Below are 20,199 nucleotides of genomic sequence, written 5' to 3'. Positions count from 1 at the left end.
TGCCGCGCATTAGAAGGGTGCGTATGCCCGTGTCCCGGTGAAGCGTGCCTAAAAAGCCTCCACACAGAGTGGTTGGGTCACGTGTTGCGGACAGATAGTGCGCCACGAAGCGTGGTTACACGCGGAACGATCTATAAGCCAACCCTTCCGTCCCCCTAACGAGAACGAGTTTAACCTCCCCTCGTTGAAATTACCATGGAAAGAAAGAAAAAGCTTCTAGAGGGTGAACCACATCTCGAAAAAGGGGGAGGGTTAACTTTTATAACGACCGTCATCAAGCGTTACAGGATATAAACCGTTCGTTTCTGTGTACGCTTGGCACGTGTGCATGTGTGTGTGCGTGTTGTGTTACGAATGAAAAGAAAAAAAGAAAAACAAAGGGGATGGTTTCGATCGGATGAACGAAAATAAATAATCGATCGGGACCGTTTTAATGGAATGCCTGTACTCTGCGGTTGTTACCGGGAAACCTGTTATATACCCTGTGTGTTTGCATTATCCATTATGGATATACAAGCGAGGAGCGTGTATGCAGAACGGGCGGTAACACGCGACTACGTATTGTGTAACAGAAATTACGCTTGTCTCTGCGCCGCCGGCACGCAACACCGGCGATCTATTAATTCCCGCGCGCGCCACGACTATTACGATTCGAGTTAACGGGAAAAGCGCTTGTAATTGATCGCCCTGTCGATCAGTTGTTTCGTACGTGGAAATAGCGCATTGATGAGAAAAGTTGTTCGGTTTTTAATACACGGCTAATTTCACGTCGAATTGCTTTCCTAACCTCTCTCTCTATGTCATTACTCAACACATCTTACTAAAATTGTATCTAATATTAATTCAGAAAATTCCCACACTATCGCGCTTAATAATTCGAACCTAACCTAACCTAACTTATTCACACAATGCTTAACACATGACTAATCGAAGAAAAGGGAAGGTAAATCGTTTAACAGCGATCATTTCGCGCATCTACGTGGAAATCCAGGCGCGAAAGGCACTCTGGTGGGCGTCGAATCGCTCGCACGACCATAAATCCAGCTACGATACTCCCTATGGACGAGCGTGGCGGCCCACGCGGCGCGACACACGCACTAACGCGCGAGCACGCATCGTGCACGCCGCTGGACGACCGGCGCATTATTGTGTAATAAGTACGTGCCGTACACGCGGTGCACGGTACGTGTGCATGCAGTGATAATGCGACGTTTAATTATTAACGTCACACATACACGTACAACGCATATTCCCATAGCCGCATGTGTACCTGAGAGAGAGAGAGGGAGAGAGAGAGAGAGAGAGAGGGAGGGAGGAGCGGCTGGTATTACACACGACCTCGTTAGTCGTTGCCGCACCGTGAATAATAAATGTTTATATCCGGCCTCTCTGTCATCATCGTTCCTGTTCGCGTAAACGAGCCGGCGACGCGGACGTGCCACGAGCACTGGGAACAATTTCATTATTCAGAGATCACCGGTGACCCGGTCGCTACTCACATGAGAAATCTCTTTTATCTGACCATTTTTTTCCTTTTCGCAACACTTTAACACGGGAATGATTCAACGAAGTTAAAAAGTCACATTAGACTATGCGTTATGATAGAGGGTAAGATTAGCGGTGCCCGAAGGGTTCTAACGCGGTTTTTCCTTGATCAACGATAGCACGTGACGATTCTGTGATTTGTGCAGTGCACATACCGAGTGTACGTCTAAGTCGATAACCATCGGTAATACGATACTCCGTGGCGAGGGAGCGTGTTTTGCTAATGGCTCGTGTCGCTGGCGTGGTAGATGTCGGTTGGATAATTAAATATAAAATTGCTATGTACGCGGCTCTAGATCGTGGATAATCTTGATTTCCACGAATGTTCGATGAAAACACTTTCGAAGTCGCACGAAGTTAAAGTTTGGAATCCCGGGCTCGAGAGCATAGGCAAAATTTCTCGGTATATGGCGACGAGGGGTCGACGAAAAAAGTTGCGGCGGTTTCTCTGCTCGATATATACCCAGGAACCAGCGAGCAATTTGTCTCCGGAGGAAGGACGAAACGGCACAGGTATGTCACATGTGCGTGTACAGGTTAGAAAGAGTTCCAGCGGGAGAATTCCGCGGTGCTTTGGTCCCCTCTCTTGTGGAAGAAACAGCGAGAAAGGGACGAAAAAAAGAAGATACCAAGGCTGTAAAACAGGAATGAAAAAGAAGAGTGGCGGAAGGTGTAAGGTTGAAAGGAGAAACAGAGAAAGAGGCAGACCGCCCTTTTCTCTCGCGGCAAGGGCGAAAGGGAGGCGCACGGAGGCCAGAAAGAAGGAACTACGGACGAAGAGCATAGAGGGAGGAGGGAGGGGGGAAAAGGGGCTCGACGGAGAATCGCGGCGGAGAGAAGGAAATAAATTGTCGAGGAGACAAATGCCACCGTGATCGGCCGCTAATTTATTACGGGGATCGGAATTAAGCCGACAAAAAGCTGAAAAAGCCCCGCATAGGCATCCCGGTAGAACAATGTGTTGGGTGTGTTCGATGGCCGGTTAGCAGTCTCTCTGCCGCGACGAAACGAGAGGAGCGCGACATAAAGACGAGGAAAGACTAACCCGTGTGCTGAATGACTGCGAGAGAGACGAAACACCGTTAAAAAGAGAGAAGAAGACCACGCTGTATTTCAACGTACCCATACACGTACACCCTGTCCAACGGGAGGAACGAGGAGAGAGAAGGAAGGAAAAAGACGGACGTAAAAAAACGCACCGTAAGGTAACGTCCAGGGAGAGAGAGAGCGAGAAAGAGATGTAGCCGAGTGAGAGCGACAGAGAGATACATACACACATATACGCAGAAGGAACCTGAATGATGAAAAGGAAGAGAACAGCCTCTGCCTCGTTCCGTGTTCGACGGACAGAGAAACCAGGATAGAATGGACGAGGCGATCGTGCGAAGGATAGAGAGAGGGAACGCGAAGAAACCGGCCTGGAGTTCGAGAAGGACGGATAGAGGCTCGCTCGCTCGGCAGTTGGTTCCCACGGCTGCGCAGCATACCTCCACCTTCTCTCGCCTCTCACTCCACTCCACGCGGCTCTCCTGCTCGCTCATCGCTCTTTCTCGGCCTCGTGCTCCTCTTTCGCCTCGCTCTATCTCGCTCCGACACTCTTTGTCGCGTTATTCCTTTCCTTTCTATTCTGCAATCCGTCTGTCTTTATTCGATTCGTTCGAAAAATAGTTCTATCCACGTTTCACTCGTATCGAGACTATATCTAGCCGCTTCTTTTACCCGAAACATACAGGCCTGACTACTACTCTCCTCTCGTCCGTCCTTCTTTCGTACGCGCGCACAGTTTCGCCACGTAGGTGCGCGCTGCAATCTCCTTCGCCACGGCATCAGTATATGCATATGTATGCACGTATTAATCATCGCGGAAAACGGTCCCGACGCAGCGAGAAAGAAGAAACAGGTAGCCAGACGTGTACACTGGTGTATAGATGCGACCGGCGATTCGGTTGTATATCGAGGCTGAAGCTGTTAATACTGCTGGCTGCTGCTGCGTGTGATTCATCGTGGAAAAAAGAGCCGGAAGTCGTCGCTACGACTTTTCGCCGCGTCCTGGGAAAACGTGCGGCTCACCCTGTACACGAGATCTTCCCCATAACCGGTTCAATCGACTGGATGTACTATTTTTTCTTTTCATTAATACCAGAGAATGTTTCTGCATTGCTTCCTGATAATATGTAAAACAGCGGATAAAAGTGAAGTGAATTTTTCTTAATTGAAAGGAGGGGGTAATCGATTAGGTAAGTGAGGTTATAAAAAGGGACGCGGCATCGCGGAAAGCCGGTCGTCCTAGCGGCGCTATTTTTAACCATTCACGCTTTAATGTCTCGCGCTCAAGGAGCGTAGCATTTCCGCATGGAGAAATTTTCGTGGCCTCCATTCTTCGTCGAAAGGAGGAAGAGGAAACCGAGGATAACGAGCGACGACACTGGCGAGAGGCTCTCTTCGTCTTTAGGCCGCCTCTTATGAGGCTCACGACCTATGAAAACCGTGTGTGAATGCGATAAAATCGACGAATCGGATCGTATAGCTCCTGGTGCCGTCCCGCTTGTCATCTTCTCGTGGACGCACAGTACTTACGCGGGTCGACACACCCATGCGGACTTTTCTAAACGCGTCAAGTGACGTCACTACGTTCCCGCCCGATCGACAAATGGTCGAAACAATTTCCGCGAGTTCTTTTTTTATTGACGAATGGAAACGTTCCCCTACACCCCCCTGACCGCCATTTCCCCCACCGGTAGCCATGTCGAAGCAACAGCAACGAGCGTGCGTTTAATCGTGACTCGTTACACTGTATTATTACACGAACCGAATAATTTTATTCGTTCCTTTCCTCGTTTCAAGTAATGCGAACAAAAGTCACGCTTTCACAGTCCCCTCTTTTAACACCAGCTCGTTCTTCTGTTAATGGATATTTCACTTGAGCCCATCACAATCATATTACCCGTTCGCCGAGTTTCTATTTCCCGCGCAATCTATTCGATTATTCCGCCGTAGGAATTTTCTTACGATCAACTACGAGAGCACTGGTCAATGGGGAACCGCATATCGTCGCGGCTGTGGGATTTATATTGCAACCGAAACACAAACATCAACTCTCGATCATCATGGCCGTTCGCATCCACGTAACCGCGCGTCAAGAGGAATAGAGATAGAACTAGGGATGAGGAAAAAGCGTCCAGAAGCGCAAAAAATGAAACGTGCTAGAACAGAGAGGTCGAGATACGATCTATCCTCGTAAACCGGTAAAGAAACAAATATCCAAGCACGCTCGAGGGAAAAACAGATATAAAAGAAAACACAATGTAAAAACAACCAGTGGAATCATAAAAACGTTCGATTTATAAACACGAGAGTTTTTTCGCTTTACAATCACAGTGCTGGAACGAGACACGTATTCACGGAGATAAGCAGTTATAAAAACACCGAGAAAAAAAAACAGTAGCAATCAGGAATAGTAGCGGAAGAAAAAAAAAAAAAGAGACGCGTTAACCTACTGGCAAAAAGTGAAGCGGGCCAGAAAAACGGGCCGAAACAACGATTCCGGTCGCGTTCCACGGGACATGTTAACAAGCTTTGACAGCAGGTCTATCAGCTGATGGTGTACCTGGCTCGATGACCACGTGTCGCGGCTTCAGAGTGGGGCAAATACGTTTATGTATCTTTTTCTGTAGAATCGCCTCCCCTCGTTGAGGTTAGAAACGCTCGCGGCCCATATACACGCTACTCTCTCTTTCTTCCCGGCATTAGCGGCGCGCACGGATGGTAAAAAAACATGGCCTCGGGACAGAAAGCCATTTCAACCATTATTACATGGAGTATCTCCTCTCTTCCCGTTTAACACTTTCAGCATCCTTTTAAACACAATCACTGATGCTACTGTAGTCACTGATCTCGAGGGACGAAAGGACAACAAGTACCTATACAAGAAGAGGTTAGGTAGAGAGAAACAGCTTCTTCGTTCGCGACACGGTTCGAGTAACCTGCCTGTTCGTAGCCTCTTAGTAGCTATTTGTAGATAAGTTCGAGCGCGTTTGTAATCGTTAGCCGGCGTAACGCTCTAATTAGTTATTCTGCTAATTAGATTTTGACGGTTAATTAGCGGCTGGCTTTCCCACGATCGGGACAATGGCGCGCCGGGGGCGCCACCTGGTACGCGCTTATTCTTGCCTTCCGGGCTTTCGATATATGGCGTCGATATATCGATCACCACGATCGAGACGATCTTCACGCGTACATACATGGCGGACGAACGAGAACAGGGAAAAGGAAGGACGCGACGAGGTGGAAAAGAGGTCAATCGCGGGTGGTTCTAAAGATACTGCGGCCTGAAATTCCGGTTCGCGTCTAGCAATAAGTTTCTTCGTTTGATACATTCGCGTCGAACTTCAGTGTAGGGGAGGAGACCGGGGCGAAAAGTTCCGATTTTGAGAAAACATGAACAATGACCAGAAAATAATGTAGTTATTCTCTTCAGTATTAATTAATTTATTGTTAAATTTATTGTACTTTAGGATTTTAAGGTTATATTTAATATATTGTAATTGGTTTTTCATAGGGAGTCATTTATTTGTAACTAGTCGAAACGTAATTTCTTAAATTTATTGTACTTTAGGATTTTAAGCTTATATTTAATATATTGTAATTGGTTTTTCATAGGGAGTCATTTATTTGTAACTAGTCGAAACGTAATTTCTGACACCTTCGTGAGGGAAGTTGGTCTTAAGAATTAAGAACAGTACAGGGTGATTTACCTAATCTGACGACTTTAAATTGATCGTAAACTATTCGCTGTACGAAATAGTGTATGAAGCAAAAGTTGCACGATTTCAAGGGGGACATATGTTACAATAATTGTTTTTTTCTACATTGTTTTTATACATTAAGTTTTGAAGGTCACCATGATTTGTTTACATGGAACACCCTGTATTTCTTTCGGGAGATTAAGAGAGCATTAAAAGCCGAGTAAATAAATATTAAGGTGTAATGTGTCTAAAATGTGTATTTAAATTAACAACCTGCCCCAAGTCACAGGAACAACTAGCCCCCATCGACACACGTGGCAATTTATATAAATATTCTTCTTATATATTGAAATAGTCTAATAAAAATGATTGCAACGTGTTCTTAAATGTCATTTGATCCATAAGAACGAAACAATTAATAATTTCAACGTTAAATAATCGAAACAGACCAAAAACTAATGATCAACAAATATTTACTTTTCCGATACAACATTCGCTGTCGTCGGCGCTATTAAAATGGACAACAGAGTGGCGTGTTCGACTCACACAGCGAAAACAATTGAAAACATAATCCTATCTCTTTTCATTTTAAAGATATAACCATCGGAACAACTTATCCCAGGGACTTTTAGCCCCGGTACGTTATAAATTCGACCATGAAACACATACCACGTTTCAAAATAACCAGACTACAAGAAATATAATAAACCATCTACCGAACCAAATTATTCCTCATTAAAAATACACCCAACTTCCCATTTCCCTTTGAAATAACCTGCATCGACGATCACGAAACTTTCACCGAATCGCTTCAGTGTCTCATAAAGAGAGAGAGAGAGAAAAAAAAAAGCCGCGGTATTCCGAGCATCGAGCGTAGTTTACCGGTCAGTGGACGTCGTCCTCTCCCCAGGTCTCTAGGACGTAATTTATGCTAAACGTTTCACGTCGTGGAAGCCGCGCATCGGCGTACACCCGAGTCAGCCATTCATCCGACGCCCTTCTCCGCTTGTTCCTTCTCGTCTGGGACGCGAATCACGCAGCCTTTTCGGCCGTGGGACCACGATTCTCTGTCTCCCTCGGTCCCACCTTCTCTCCGTCGTTTCCCCACCTTCCCCCATACACACTGGTACAAACTGGTTACGTGTGTGCGCCTACACGTACACGTCATACGTGCGTGTATATGTGTATGTGCCACCTTTATGCTCCTCTCTATCCTTGGCCGTCTCTGTCGGTCGCGCGGCGCGAACCTTTCATTTGCTTCTCTCTGTCTCGCTCACGGTGGCTCGACGTTCGTACCCACGATCCTCGAGTATGTACGATACGCGCGCGGGCCGGTGCTGCTTTGTGGACCGCGGACACACAGGAAGGATAAGGAAAAGAAAGGAATTTTTTAATGATTCTTTGAACCGACCTGATCATCTTTGTGCACGCGGCCTTACAACAATGAACGCGACAATGAGGATCACGTTACTCATGGCGACGCCGGGAAATTATCGATAAGGATTCAGGTGGGGTTAATGAAAGGGGAGAGGAAATGGAATTTCAAGGGATGGTACGAGCATAGAATTTTAATATGAAGAAATATCTGCGTTCTAAAAATTTTTAACCTGTTCATTCGTCACAGATATTCAAGAGGTTGCACCAGAGATTTGTTTGCTTATTCTGCAATTTTATTATTACTGAATTTGTATTAGAAGAGATGTTGCATACAGGAAATGGAAGATGTGTAACGTAAGTGCACAGAAAACATCATGGAACCGAGTGAATTCCTCGACGATTCCGCACAGTGGCCGCACTGTCGCGGGTCGTGCTGTTTTAATAAGCCTTACAGCGCGGTGTAACGTAAAGCAATTAACCCACGATGAACGAAGAGAAACAGAAGAGAGAGAAAGAGACAAGACTCTCGATCTTGATGCAACCAGACGAAGGTTACGATTACGTGTATCAAGCTCGGCTCTTCTGTCTTTTTCAGCCTCTTAATTAACGGCAGACACGCGTACCCCAGACAACACGCGCTTGCGCAACTCACTTCGTATCGCTTTCAACTATCTTTCCTCTACCAACTTTTGGTGGTAATCTGACAGTGCTGCTGCCCCCTATTTCCTGTAATCTCTCGATCTTACCGACGCAGGATAATTAAGAATGGAATTCGGTGTGGAAAGTCGCGACTCGAAGACAGACCTAATTATTTCATCGCGCGTCTTCTCGCGTCGAATGAAAGAACGCCGCTCGTCTAACTGTTATTAATGGCATATTGTTGCTTTAGCTGCTGTACACCACGGTTACCGGTAACACCTGTAATTAGCGCATTTCCAGCGCGCCGATCCGACTTGGTCGTTTCGCATAAGAACGATTTTTCACTCGTGGGAGATAGTCTAGTGTTAAATTAGGCATTGAAAAGAATTTTTGTGCGTTGAAAATTGCCTCAATCATAGATTATGAAGTAGGTACGTACAAGATGTATATAGAACATGAATAGAATTTCTTACATACTGTAAATTGCTTTAGTCATAGACTAGGAGGATAGAAGATAAGCAAGGCAGTTCTCGTTTTTTGCCGAACGGAAGCTCATTCTCACGCATTGAGCGCAACGAAAATAAATCCGACACTCCAAATAGCGATTACACGTTACGACGCAGCCTATTCCTTTTCCCTGGCGTCGTCCGTCGGCACACAGAGAGGAAGAAGACAAGTCAGGCTACCGTGCTGATTCAAAGGTTGCTTCCACACGCAGCAAGGATGGATTCCGGCAGCCCAGCCTCCCTTCCGAGAACGCCGCTTTTTTTTTTTCACCCGTCGAGAGAGTTCCTGCCTTTTGCCGACCGATATAGCTCGCAATATCAACCGATACCACCACAAGTCTTTAAACAAACTCGACTTCTAAAGCAAATGAGAATTGAAAAAATTCTTCGTTGGAAAAAGTTAGTTCTAGGGAAAAAAAAAAGTGAGAAAGAAAACAGATAAGAGAATAATAAGTGATAAATTGAAGCACGATGAAAAGCGAGGGAAAAGAACGAAAGAGAGGGGTAAATTTTTGAAGTGAGACCGAGAGAGAGAGAGAGAAGTCTGCTGCGTAGAGGTGGCGCGAGGGGCGCCACATGGGTTAGTAAATTTAACTCTGCCGCGAGAGTGGCTCGAACGTAACGAAGACGGGGAATAGTCGGCGCGAGAGAGAAAACCAGAGAGATTACGAGGGAAGTGTAGAAGCACAAAAGGCCTAGCCATCTGCCAGTGGCCCTGCAGTGCGCCTCATAGGCAGAAGTACATATACGCGAACAGCGGCGAGAGAACTGACGTATACATACACCAGGGATGCCGGGCGAAACACATTGGCGTAGGGAAGACACACCGGTGTGCATGCTCGATGGCATGCGTTAACGAGCGGTGCACCGTGACGCGGTACACTCGTCAACGTGTGTCTCGCTTTATGTAACGAAGGTGTTTGAACTTGATGGTATTCTCGTTTGTTCGCGATACCTATTGTCGATTGTGGGATCCAACGCCAAACCCAGTTTTTATTTTTAGGAGAATTCTATTATTCGAGGGGATTGTTCTACTTTTGTAAACTGAGAAATTTCTCAGTTGACAGGTTAACCCTTTCGCTACGGTCGGTTGGTAACAATTATGTTCGTTTACGTATTATATAATCGAATTTAATGTACAAGCATGTAAATAAAGTAATTTTGTTGATATTTCAATTGATTAAAATCGATCGTAAAATTTTCATTGAATATAGCTGTTGTTTCGCGACAAACGACCATGTAGTTCGCCCGTAATATAGGGAGATTTCTTTTTTCCACTAATATTTCCTATTTGCATATTGGTTAATATATGACAACACTGTTATTTCAAAAAATTCATGGCTCGCGCCACTGCGAGGAATTACCGAAGCAACAACAAGCAAGCAATAGCAGCAACAGCAGGAGGGAGAGACAAGTGCCATCTTTCGTCTCTCTCACTCCTACGATTCTCGCACCATCTGCCATTCGTTCGGTCATCCTCGTCGCACCGTGGCGCACGGCTGTGCGTGCACGCGCGCACTGTGCCCACCAAACACTCGTTTTTAATGCGATCGACCTGCCTTTCTTCCGTCGCGGCCGCGAGAAAGTAGGAAGAAGACCGGGAGTCTGAATATTTGCCTCAATTTCCTCTGTTTCTTCTCTTTCTTCCCTCCTCACTTTTTTCTACCACGTGCTTAATTATTCGACTTACACGACCGGTTACGCGTGCGACGACAGGTGCAACATGTATACGTATAAGATTTTTACGCAATTCTATTTCACTCGCGGTCACTTTTCAAAAAAGACAAAAAAAAAGAAGAGGAAATGGAAACTGCGACTAATCTGAATGTAATTTATTTTTACATTTTCTCTTATCGATACTAACGGAAGCACCAGTGAGCACCACGTGTCGCCAAAGAAATCTTTATGACTCTCTAGAACGGCTGCAGGACGGTGCAGCCATGATAAAAAGCTAACAGTTTAGCCAACTGTATACAGCGAAGGGGTGTTGCCACCGTTAACACACAGAGGGCGAAAAAAAATTAGCCAACATGGCCGCCGTGCTTAGTTCGCGCCTCTACACAACTAATTCCTCGGGAACGAGGAAAGATACGAGGTTAAGATCGCTGATACAACGGACGATTTTTACTCCCCGGTGAGCTCGCGCATGCGTCTCCTTCCTCCTCGACGGTTAAGTCGACGAAGAGGTCTTAATTCTCCGCGCGCGCTCATTATTCGAGACAAGGATCAAAGTTGCAAGCCGCGTTCGCCAACCGGCAGAGGATCGAGGAAGCGACGCGAACAACCGACAGGGAATCGGCTAACTGTACCCCAAAGACGCTGCAGCACGCGCTGATTTCCTCCGTTAAAACGCCGCATAATTGTCTTCCTTCTTTTTCCAACCAACATGACGCTGATTGGCGGCAGGAGAGAACGACGCACGATCGTCGACGAAGATTGTTGCTTGCAAAGCGAAGACTTCGTAACGAGCGGGAAACATTTATCTCATCGACGTGAGAAAACGAACGCGAACATGAACGCGACTGACAGCATTTATAATGAACCGATTTTTTTCCGCGATTCGTTGCGCGCTGCACTTTTCAGTTCCGCTTATGTTCCCCGATGTGTCTTCAACGTCCCACGTGACGCACGCAATATGTTAATAACACGCGGTTACAAAAATGCTCGGGAAGCGGAAGCGTAGAACGACAACGACAAAGTTTTTTATGCGCATGCTCGTAAATCGTTCGGTGACAATGTTTAATGTATTCAATGGTTAAATGTGTCTTATTATTCGAGAAAAATGTCTAATAGCTCATTAACGTAAGAAACCTTACGTGACTACGCGATCGATTGAGGTTATGATTACTATTCTAATGAATATATGGTACTGCAAAGACACTTACCGGCCACGTGAACTCGAACGGGAATCTGATGGGATTAGTGAAGCTCGGCATGGCGACGTTCGGGCTCAGATTAACAATGTTCTCGCCTAGAACGGGTGTGACAACGTCGCCATACGTGCACGGCGTCGTCGTGTCAATCTTCACTTGATATTGTTTCAAGCAGACCCTGAACCTGGTCTTACAGACGCCCGAGCACTCGCCGGTCTTGGAAGTGCTGCCTGAACAGCACTTGCCCAGACTGTCTTTTCCATACTCGTTCACGAATGACTTCAGCCTCAACTCGAACACCCCAGAGGCATTTACCTGAAAACAATCGTGGTTTCCATTCAACAAAAATTCCATTGCAACCTTATTCCTATAACATACCATTCACACATAACCAATAAATATATTTCACGCACTTGGTTCATAACACAGTGCCCTACCAACACTACTAAGGATAGCAAGATTCAAAACACAGACGCGTCTCGATTGCCGCTACTAATAGGGACGCCCTATACTCTGTGTTTACTTGTTTCCACGAACTGTCAGCGACAACACCGAAGGTAGAAGAAAACCGAAACGCGCGACAAACAAACTTCGTCCAACTCTCTCTCCACGTCGGGGGTCGTCTCGTGCTCAACGAGCGAACACGCCGCCGGGGCAGCACGTGTGAGAGAACGTTTTTGCGCACGCGTATGTCCTCTGTGCTATACGTCTCCCAGGAGGAGCCGAGATATCTGCACGAGTGACCCGGCAAAAAGCGCCTTTTTTCCCTCTGCAAGACGCGACCGAGAGAACACCGCGAAACAGGCGGAGCGAAGGGAGGAGGGGGACTGAGGCGCAGATGGACATTTCGCCACGCGTGCTGCCAACGATCGTGGAATACGAGGGGCGTTTTCGTGCAGAGAAAGAAAAAAGAAAGCGCTCTAGAACACCAGTCGTAAACGTATTAACATATGCCACCGTTTCTTCGTTCCTTCGCGGCGCCACGCTAACGTCGCAGGACGAATTAATCGCGATGTGTGAAATGGGAAACACTGACTGGAGACATCTGGAGGATTTTTCTGCCTCACAGAATAGAAACTTTACATGGAACTGACTACTATTTGGTAAGTTACATTGTAACAATACGTCTGCTATTCTACAATGTCATTTTACGAAGAATTTCAAGTAACAGATGTATATATATGTAGAGGTTCAGATTCGCCTAGTCATGTAGGTTTGACGACAAAGAGCAATCCAGTAAGGGAGGGTTTTTCTTCGGCGACAGTATCCAGTGTAAACAGAGCCGATGTGTCAATATTTCTCCGGTTCTCTATCCCGTGTGCTCTTCGTCGTCGTCCGTACGGCAAGAGTTCTTGACCACTGCTGGACAATGGCCTACGGCTATGTGCACGCACACAGGCGTGCAGGTGCGCAAGTGCCACACAGAGGCCGGCGTATAGCCAGCAGACAAGCGAGGAGAGCCTTCCCACGAGACATTGTATAGCCGGGCAAAACTATACATATATCGTGTCTCACGTGAACGAGAGGAGCGCACTAACCTTACTATCGAGCCTGCGGATCGTTTTACGTCTTTACGATCCCGATTATACCCCCGTTGCAATCTTCGAATTTCGTGCTCGGAGACACACACCGACATTCTTTATTCCCCGTGCCCCCTTACCCTTCGACACGATAAAAAAGGGAATGTAAAAAAATTGTGCTTTTTTTCGCGTGCATGTCCAAACGATCGTTTTACACGTTTTTTGCGAGCAGACAGAAAATATGGTGAGACGTTATATGAGTTGCAAGATCGAACAGAGAAAAATATACATAACACTCTGGACGTACGAACATTTGCGAATCGAACAGGGGGAGAAAAAATATTCACATCGTTTCTCATTACACGTCGTAAAACACAGCAGGTTAGAGGTAACCATACACACACCGACTCGCCACGATCCTCGATGAGGAATTCTCATTTTTGGCGTGCTGGAGCGCTATTCTCGGAACCAGAATGGCCGCCGCCAACTATTTACGGATACAACCGGCGTTATTTCGTCACAAAACAATTTTCTAGAGGTACCCTTTCAATATCGGTGGGCTCCTTCTAGCGTGTTGTATACATCTTGATGCATCCCGATTCCAGGACACGGTTGGAAACAAAGAGGGGATTAATCCCATGGATTTTGAAGGGTGTCCCGAGTGTGAAGGTCGGAAAGAAGTTATCGACGGAGCGAACGAGTGAGGGAGAGAGAAAGAAGAGGCGACGTTAATACGTCGTATGGAACGAGCAAACATGGAGAGCAGACGAGGAGAGGCTAGACACTTCTAAAAGAGTGGATCCAGATTTAGAGTTGTTGTATGCCCGGCGAATACTGTTGCCACTGCTTTTCTCCTCTTTCGCCGTATGGCTCGTAGTACGGCCGACAGAGAAAGAAAGATGGATGCCGTGCAAGGGCGACTAAGAAGGCAAGAAAGAAACAAGGAGATCACGGGAGAAAGAGAGCGAGAGAGAGAGAAAAAACATCTCTCCCAGGAAGAATACGCCTGGAACCCGTGGTGACTAGCGCGTGAAAAAGAAACGAAACTATCCTGCTCGCAATCACGAAGCACACAAACGTTGTTAGGTTAACTTCACCAAAATCGTTTACGAAGCAATGAAAAAAAATAGGCAGATTATCCGTGAGTTAAAATTGGAAAGATTTCTTTAGTTCGATCGAACCAAACACATTCACAAATACACACCGTTCGATTGGTTATATATAAGCCGCGGTCGCACTTACGCAATGTACTTAATTAGACGCGGGAGAACGTATCGGTAGTGTGTGCGCGCGCATATACAGGACTGAGCGAGACGGTAAACATATAGAGCTTCTATTCGTGAACGCACCCATCGATGGCGTGTCATCGTTTTTACCATAAATACCAACAGAGCTTAGGACCGGTTTGACAGACGGGAACGTCTCTCGGATTCCGAACCAAAACATCGCGCCATTCATCGACAGCGACGAAGGTCGCCTACGATGTGTCAGTTGACAAACGTATCTTTCCCTCTCTGGCCCGTTTCACACCACACGCGTCGCGATTCGGCCCGTTGACAAAATAATTTCGTTCATTCTATGAAATATCTATTTCTCAGATTAAGAAAAATTGCACGTTTCGCTGGATTTCACGGTTCGATCGATTAATAACCGTTAAGGTCTAACGCGTTATCGATCGATCGGTAAATTGACTTTTTTTGCAAGTTTTGTAGCAAGGTGGCGCACAGCGATTACTCTTCAAGCGTTCCCATGAAGCCAACTGACGTAAAAAAGCTCTAAGTTGAAATTCCTAAGGAATACTGTCCTATTTTACCATTACCGCAACAAGACAAGGTTGCAGTTTGAACATAAACAAACAGAACACAATGCGGCCCTGACGCGTGAGATATTTCGGAAGATCGGTTGTAAAAGACGTCGAGGTCTGTTTAAAAAGACGAAAGTTTTGCAACGGGCTACAGAAGCGACCTACGGACGCCTCTAAAAATAAACAGAAATATTTCCACGAAATCTGTCCGAGCATCTTTTGGAACTTCAGAAAAAAAAAAGACAAAGAATAAGAGCCATTTAAATTTTCCGCCGATTTCACACACCGCTCGCCTAAATAAACTTCTTTTGAAGTATTTCTATGAACGTTCTGCCCCTTTCAAACTTTACACGATAGAATCGAAACGAACGACGCGAGATGAAAGATAAAAATATGAAAAATCGAACTTACCGCTCGGGGTGCTGGCAGAAGCACGACGGCGGCCGTCCACACGAGCATCGTGGTCCACATGTTTAGTGGTTGGTCTGATTCGATGTTTACACGCCGCCGGTGCGCCGTCGGCGGAGGTGTGTGGACCGTGGTGCTCTGGTGTGCTCGTCGGCGTTACCTCCTCGCCGTGATTTCGCGAAGCTGCATAGCCACCGTACCACACGAGCTATTCACTCCTCGAATGGTTGCGAAATGACGATCGAGAACTTTGACCCAGCTCGATATATATGTATTCACGTAAAAACGGACAGGTAACGATAAAAACGAAAGCAACTTGAAAAACGGGACGAAGCTAATTCGCGGATGACTCGCGACGCGATCACTCTTGCTGGTCTGTAGCACACTGTATACACTCAGATATATATTTATGTATATATAGATAAATATGTGTATCCGATGGTAGAGGTATTCATAAATATATGAAAATCACGCGCGATCACTGAACACTGTGTGACACACTTTATTCCATTATCCGTGGGACGCCAAGAGTCGCAGAACAGCCTTCGTCCGACACAGGGTGTATAGATATTGGATCCAAGACGGGATAATACTCGATAGAGCGCGTAGGATCTGTGAAAAACACTGATTTCCGATCCTTCGGGCAACGCCTCTTACTGTATATTTTTTCTCGTTGGATGATGATAGTTTGAATATCTCTCCTGGTTCTTTCTCTTGATCTATGTGTATATGCGTATATATATGGTCGTGTACTTGATGATTTTTTTTTCTCGCGTTCGTCAGTTCAGTCGATCGATGTTTAAGATAGTATTCCACAACTACGCTCCAGTTGAACGTTCGTTCGCGGCACACAAGCCACTACGTCGACGAGGAGCACGACGATCCGCCACGAGCATAATTTTCCACGAAAAGGCACGTATACAACACTCTCCTCCTCGCCAACCGTCGCAACAACGACGAGTCGCGCACTGACTAGCCGTTGACGAACCGTGAGGAATATTCTCTCGGCGATCGCCGGCTGGAGTAGCACGAGAGGAGAAGTGCCTGGCTCTGGTGATGGTGGGGGGTGAAGAAGAGTGGGAGGAAGAAATGAAGGGTGGTGGTGGTGTAGAGGTAAGAAGGTAGAGGTGGCAGCGAGGATATCCTCGGTTGTGTGACGAGTCAAAGACGAACGGGAGAGTCAATGTGCTTGCACACCGACTAAGGGGAAGAGTTTTCGTATGGGGCAAAAGGGTGGGAGAGTAAGGAAAAGAAGGAGAAGAGTAACACGCTAGAGAGAACCGGCACGAAAAGCACCACTCCGCAGCTGAGCTACTACTGGATCCAGAGATGCGCCCCTTAGGTACCGGTGTGCCCGTATTTTCCTTTGTGAAAGTACTGCTCGATCGTGTGCGTACGTATTAGCTCGATCTCACTTCAGTCTCCAGTACGATGCATTCGTCTATCCTTGTCCGTTCCCCGTAGAAGCGTACATACACCGTAGTATGCGCGTGTGTACGAAACTCCCACCGAAAAAACGTAGCGTAAATTTGTCGAACGTTTCCGCGCCACTAACCGGCAACACTAGCGCCACACTGTGGTCACTCCGGGAAGCACTGTAACCATCGACTGCTCACAAGACACTAGCGGCGCGCGATCGACAGATGGCGAGTCCGATCTCGATTCGTTTCGCATAAACGATGACCGTACGGAACAGAACTCTGCCTCCTCGATATTCGTCTGCTAAGTATCTGCGCGCGTTTTTTCTTCGCGTTTTAATATTCTGTCTTTCTTCTTCTGTTGTTACAGCGATCGGAATATATCCTCCTGTAGTAACGGTAGTAATAGGAGTAGCAATGAAACTTTGGTCTACCCTCCGTACACTTAAAAGCCGTAGTTTCAGTTGCACGCGTGCGTTCGAACGTTTGAAACGACGCGTTGTATGTCCACGCGTCTACACTACGAAGTGCAACCCTCGACTGGAGGTAGTAAGCTGGGAGCACCCCTACTTATAATTGTTGTCCCGCCGGGCCCCCGCCGGGAGGGGTTGGATGACTAGAGGGGTGGTGGCGAGCGGCTGCGCCGGTGGCACGACGCGTGGAGCACCAGAGGGGTACGGGGAACCTCTGGTGCCGCGCGACGACCGCGGGGGAAAAGGGGGGGAGAGGGGGATGGGTAAAGAGGCAGCTGCAGGCCGGCTGCACGCGCCCACCCCCACCACCGTAGCCCCTGTACGACACCCCAGCCACTCGTGCGGACTTCTTGCCTGCCTGCTCGCCTGCCTGCCTGCCTGCCTGCTTGTCTGTCGTAGACTCCTCGGGGCGCCTGTCTTCTCTCCCTCCCTCCTTCTTCTTTCTCCTTCACGTTCACGTTGTCCTCCTCCTTAAAGGAGGCTCCTTCTCTTCTGCGTTTCTGCTTCTTTCCTCCCCACCGCGTTTCTGTCCCTAAGTTGCACCGGTTACACTCCCCTGCTTGTCTCTTGTCTCTGTTCCACGAGCCAGCGATATAACCTCCGTGTATATACCCCATCCGACGGCACGCGCCGCGTGCCACCTCTATAGTGACGTCATACCCTTCTTTTTAAGCGTATTACGCTTCTTACGCGCCGCGATACGCTCCGAGCGAACGGGTTACCGGAGCCCGGGCCGGATTACTCGACTCGCGATATAAACGCATGACCATCCGACGGCCCGCCGCCGCTTGTTAATTTGATTATGCTGAGGGGTTGCGCCTTATCCTCCTACCCTACCGTTTCACGGCTACCTCAGAGGTGTTTCGCGAGATGGATAGGACACGATGCTGCGAATACTTTTCGTAGCTGATGTTGATCATTATCTCGATTAATAATTGTTTTCTTTAATCCACAGTATACGGTTAAATTCACTTTAGATAATAACCTCTTGTTTCAGCTGCTATTTCTTCGCGTTAATAAATTTCTACCAATATTATTCGACGAGTGTGAAATTGTTTCTTTTATTCTGAAGTATACGATACCCATTGATACTTTATTTACTCGCGAGCTCTTGAGCCGAACTCCCCAGTTGTCAGACGTTCCCCACACGTCACCCTTTCCCTCACCGTCCAGCGTAATACGCGTAAGTCTCCTGGGCCAGTCTGACGTCACTCGTTGCAAAACCTGATGGGGTGAACGCGTCCACGTCGCCCCCCTTATGCTTTTGGCCCCTCATAGCGCGAAACGGTGTACACACGGGGTGACAGATTATTACCGTACGCACATACTGCTCGTCGCGGGCCTTTGTGCTCGGAAACATAATGCCCTGGACCTGTCTCGGGCACGAATCGACGTCCCCCCATTGTTCCCCGGCGCGAATCGCATTTTTCGTCCCCTTCATGCTAGCCCCTCGCCCCTCTTTTATATTTAGTTTTTGCAGCCTGTCCCGCAAAGTGCCGCCAGCGATGGTGCAATCGTAAATCTAACGTTATTGCCAGCAGACTAACTGTCTTAGCCATAAAATTTCCCTGGTTTCGTTAGTTAGGCATTATACTTCGTTCATCTTCCTAACCTCAAAATTTCTTCATGTCACTTAACCATTTACTTTACGATCCTTTTGACAGTCGCATATCCTACTATGTTGCCTATACGCTGTTTCGACGTTACGAAGGGTAGTAAAAATAAAAAGATTGTGCATATAATTTATGTCTAGTCACCGTAACCGGTAATATTTACGAGTTAGAGAGTTGATCAATTGATTATAAAATTTGTTTATAATATTACATAATTTGCAAGAGGTTATTATACGATGCTAAGTGGTGAAACGAGAGTTTATACCAAGAGGACGAAATCCATGCCGCGTGATCGAGTAAACAGGCAGCGCGAGTAGTGATAAGGTGTCACGGGGCAGAAAGAAGCCTTTGTTGTTTTCGTGGCGTGCACCAACGGGGACGGTAGGTGAACATGGTGCCCGTAGGTGTGTGGTATACTTCCGGTCACGAGGTGGTTCAACAGGTCAGACCAACGGGGGAGCCAGATGGAACCACTTCCGGCCTCGGTTCCTACCACCACGCGGCTACGTCGTCCCTCCTCTCCATCCTTTTCTGCGTATACTTCGCGTACACACCGCTTCATTCTCGATGACACTTGTATGAGAGACGAGATTGTGTACAAACAGAGATTAAGATACGGTGGTAAGCTTGGAAATCCTGTCGATCTAACAAGTATATCGGACAGATCGATCTTGATCGGCGTCTCGATATCGTTTATTGTTCAAGGAAATTCCCTGGCGCATGGAAACTAACGGAGTGAACCGTACAGTGCGTAATTGTTCATATTTCTTAAATTATACCAAGGGAATTTTTCAACGCCACGTATAAATTTAATTCGCAATTGAACTGAAAGAAAATGTTTACAATTCTCCTAGATTTACAATGTATACTGAATTACATTAGGAAATATCCTCGGTGTCTAAAATTCCCAAATCGTGAAAATAAAAACAAAAGAATAACTATTATAACTACGAGCACTGATTTTCCTCAATTTACATTACAAAACTACATTAGTGTGTCAAACTCCTAATTGACGAAATGAAAAAAGAAAGAATTACAATACTCAGCTGAATGAGAATCACTGAACTCTTTAATTACACTATTATCGCTATTACCCTCAATTTTCCTCAATTTCCCAATTTCACCCTCGCAATTGTCACCTGCAAAACACACATTGAATTCCCCTCGATTCGCAGGTTACAGCGCGGTCCGGTGGTCGATAGTCTGCGGAACACGTGAATCCGTCACGCGACTCCCTTCGTTCCTTTCTTCGGTTCGCTCGCTCTTTCATTCATACGT

At 46.7% G+C, this 20,199-nt stretch overlaps 1 protein-coding gene across 1 annotated transcript in view; it reads right to left on the bottom strand.

Annotated features, from left to right (window-relative positions):
* The window catches only part of LOC108571672 (neurogenic locus protein delta), a 42,418-nt gene extending 26,938 nt beyond the window's left edge, over window positions 1-15,480 (bottom strand). The window contains exons 1-2 of the mRNA XM_017933773.1: window positions 15,421-15,480; window positions 11,698-12,000 (exon numbers count right to left, since the gene is read on the bottom strand). Coding sequence (XP_017789262.1) covers window positions 11,698-12,000; window positions 15,421-15,480 — 363 coding nt within the window. The remainder of the gene's footprint in view (window positions 1-11,697; window positions 12,001-15,420) is intronic.
* Between the last annotated feature and the right edge of the window lie 4,719 nt (window positions 15,481-20,199).

This window comes from Habropoda laboriosa, unplaced genomic scaffold, assembly GCF_001263275.1.
Source record: "Habropoda laboriosa isolate 0110345459 unplaced genomic scaffold, ASM126327v1 scaffold123, whole genome shotgun sequence".
NCBI classification, from domain to species: domain Eukaryota; kingdom Metazoa; phylum Arthropoda; class Insecta; order Hymenoptera; family Apidae; genus Habropoda; species Habropoda laboriosa.
The sequence above is the reverse complement of the archived record's forward strand: the minus strand, read 5'-3'. Positions and strand labels throughout refer to the sequence as shown.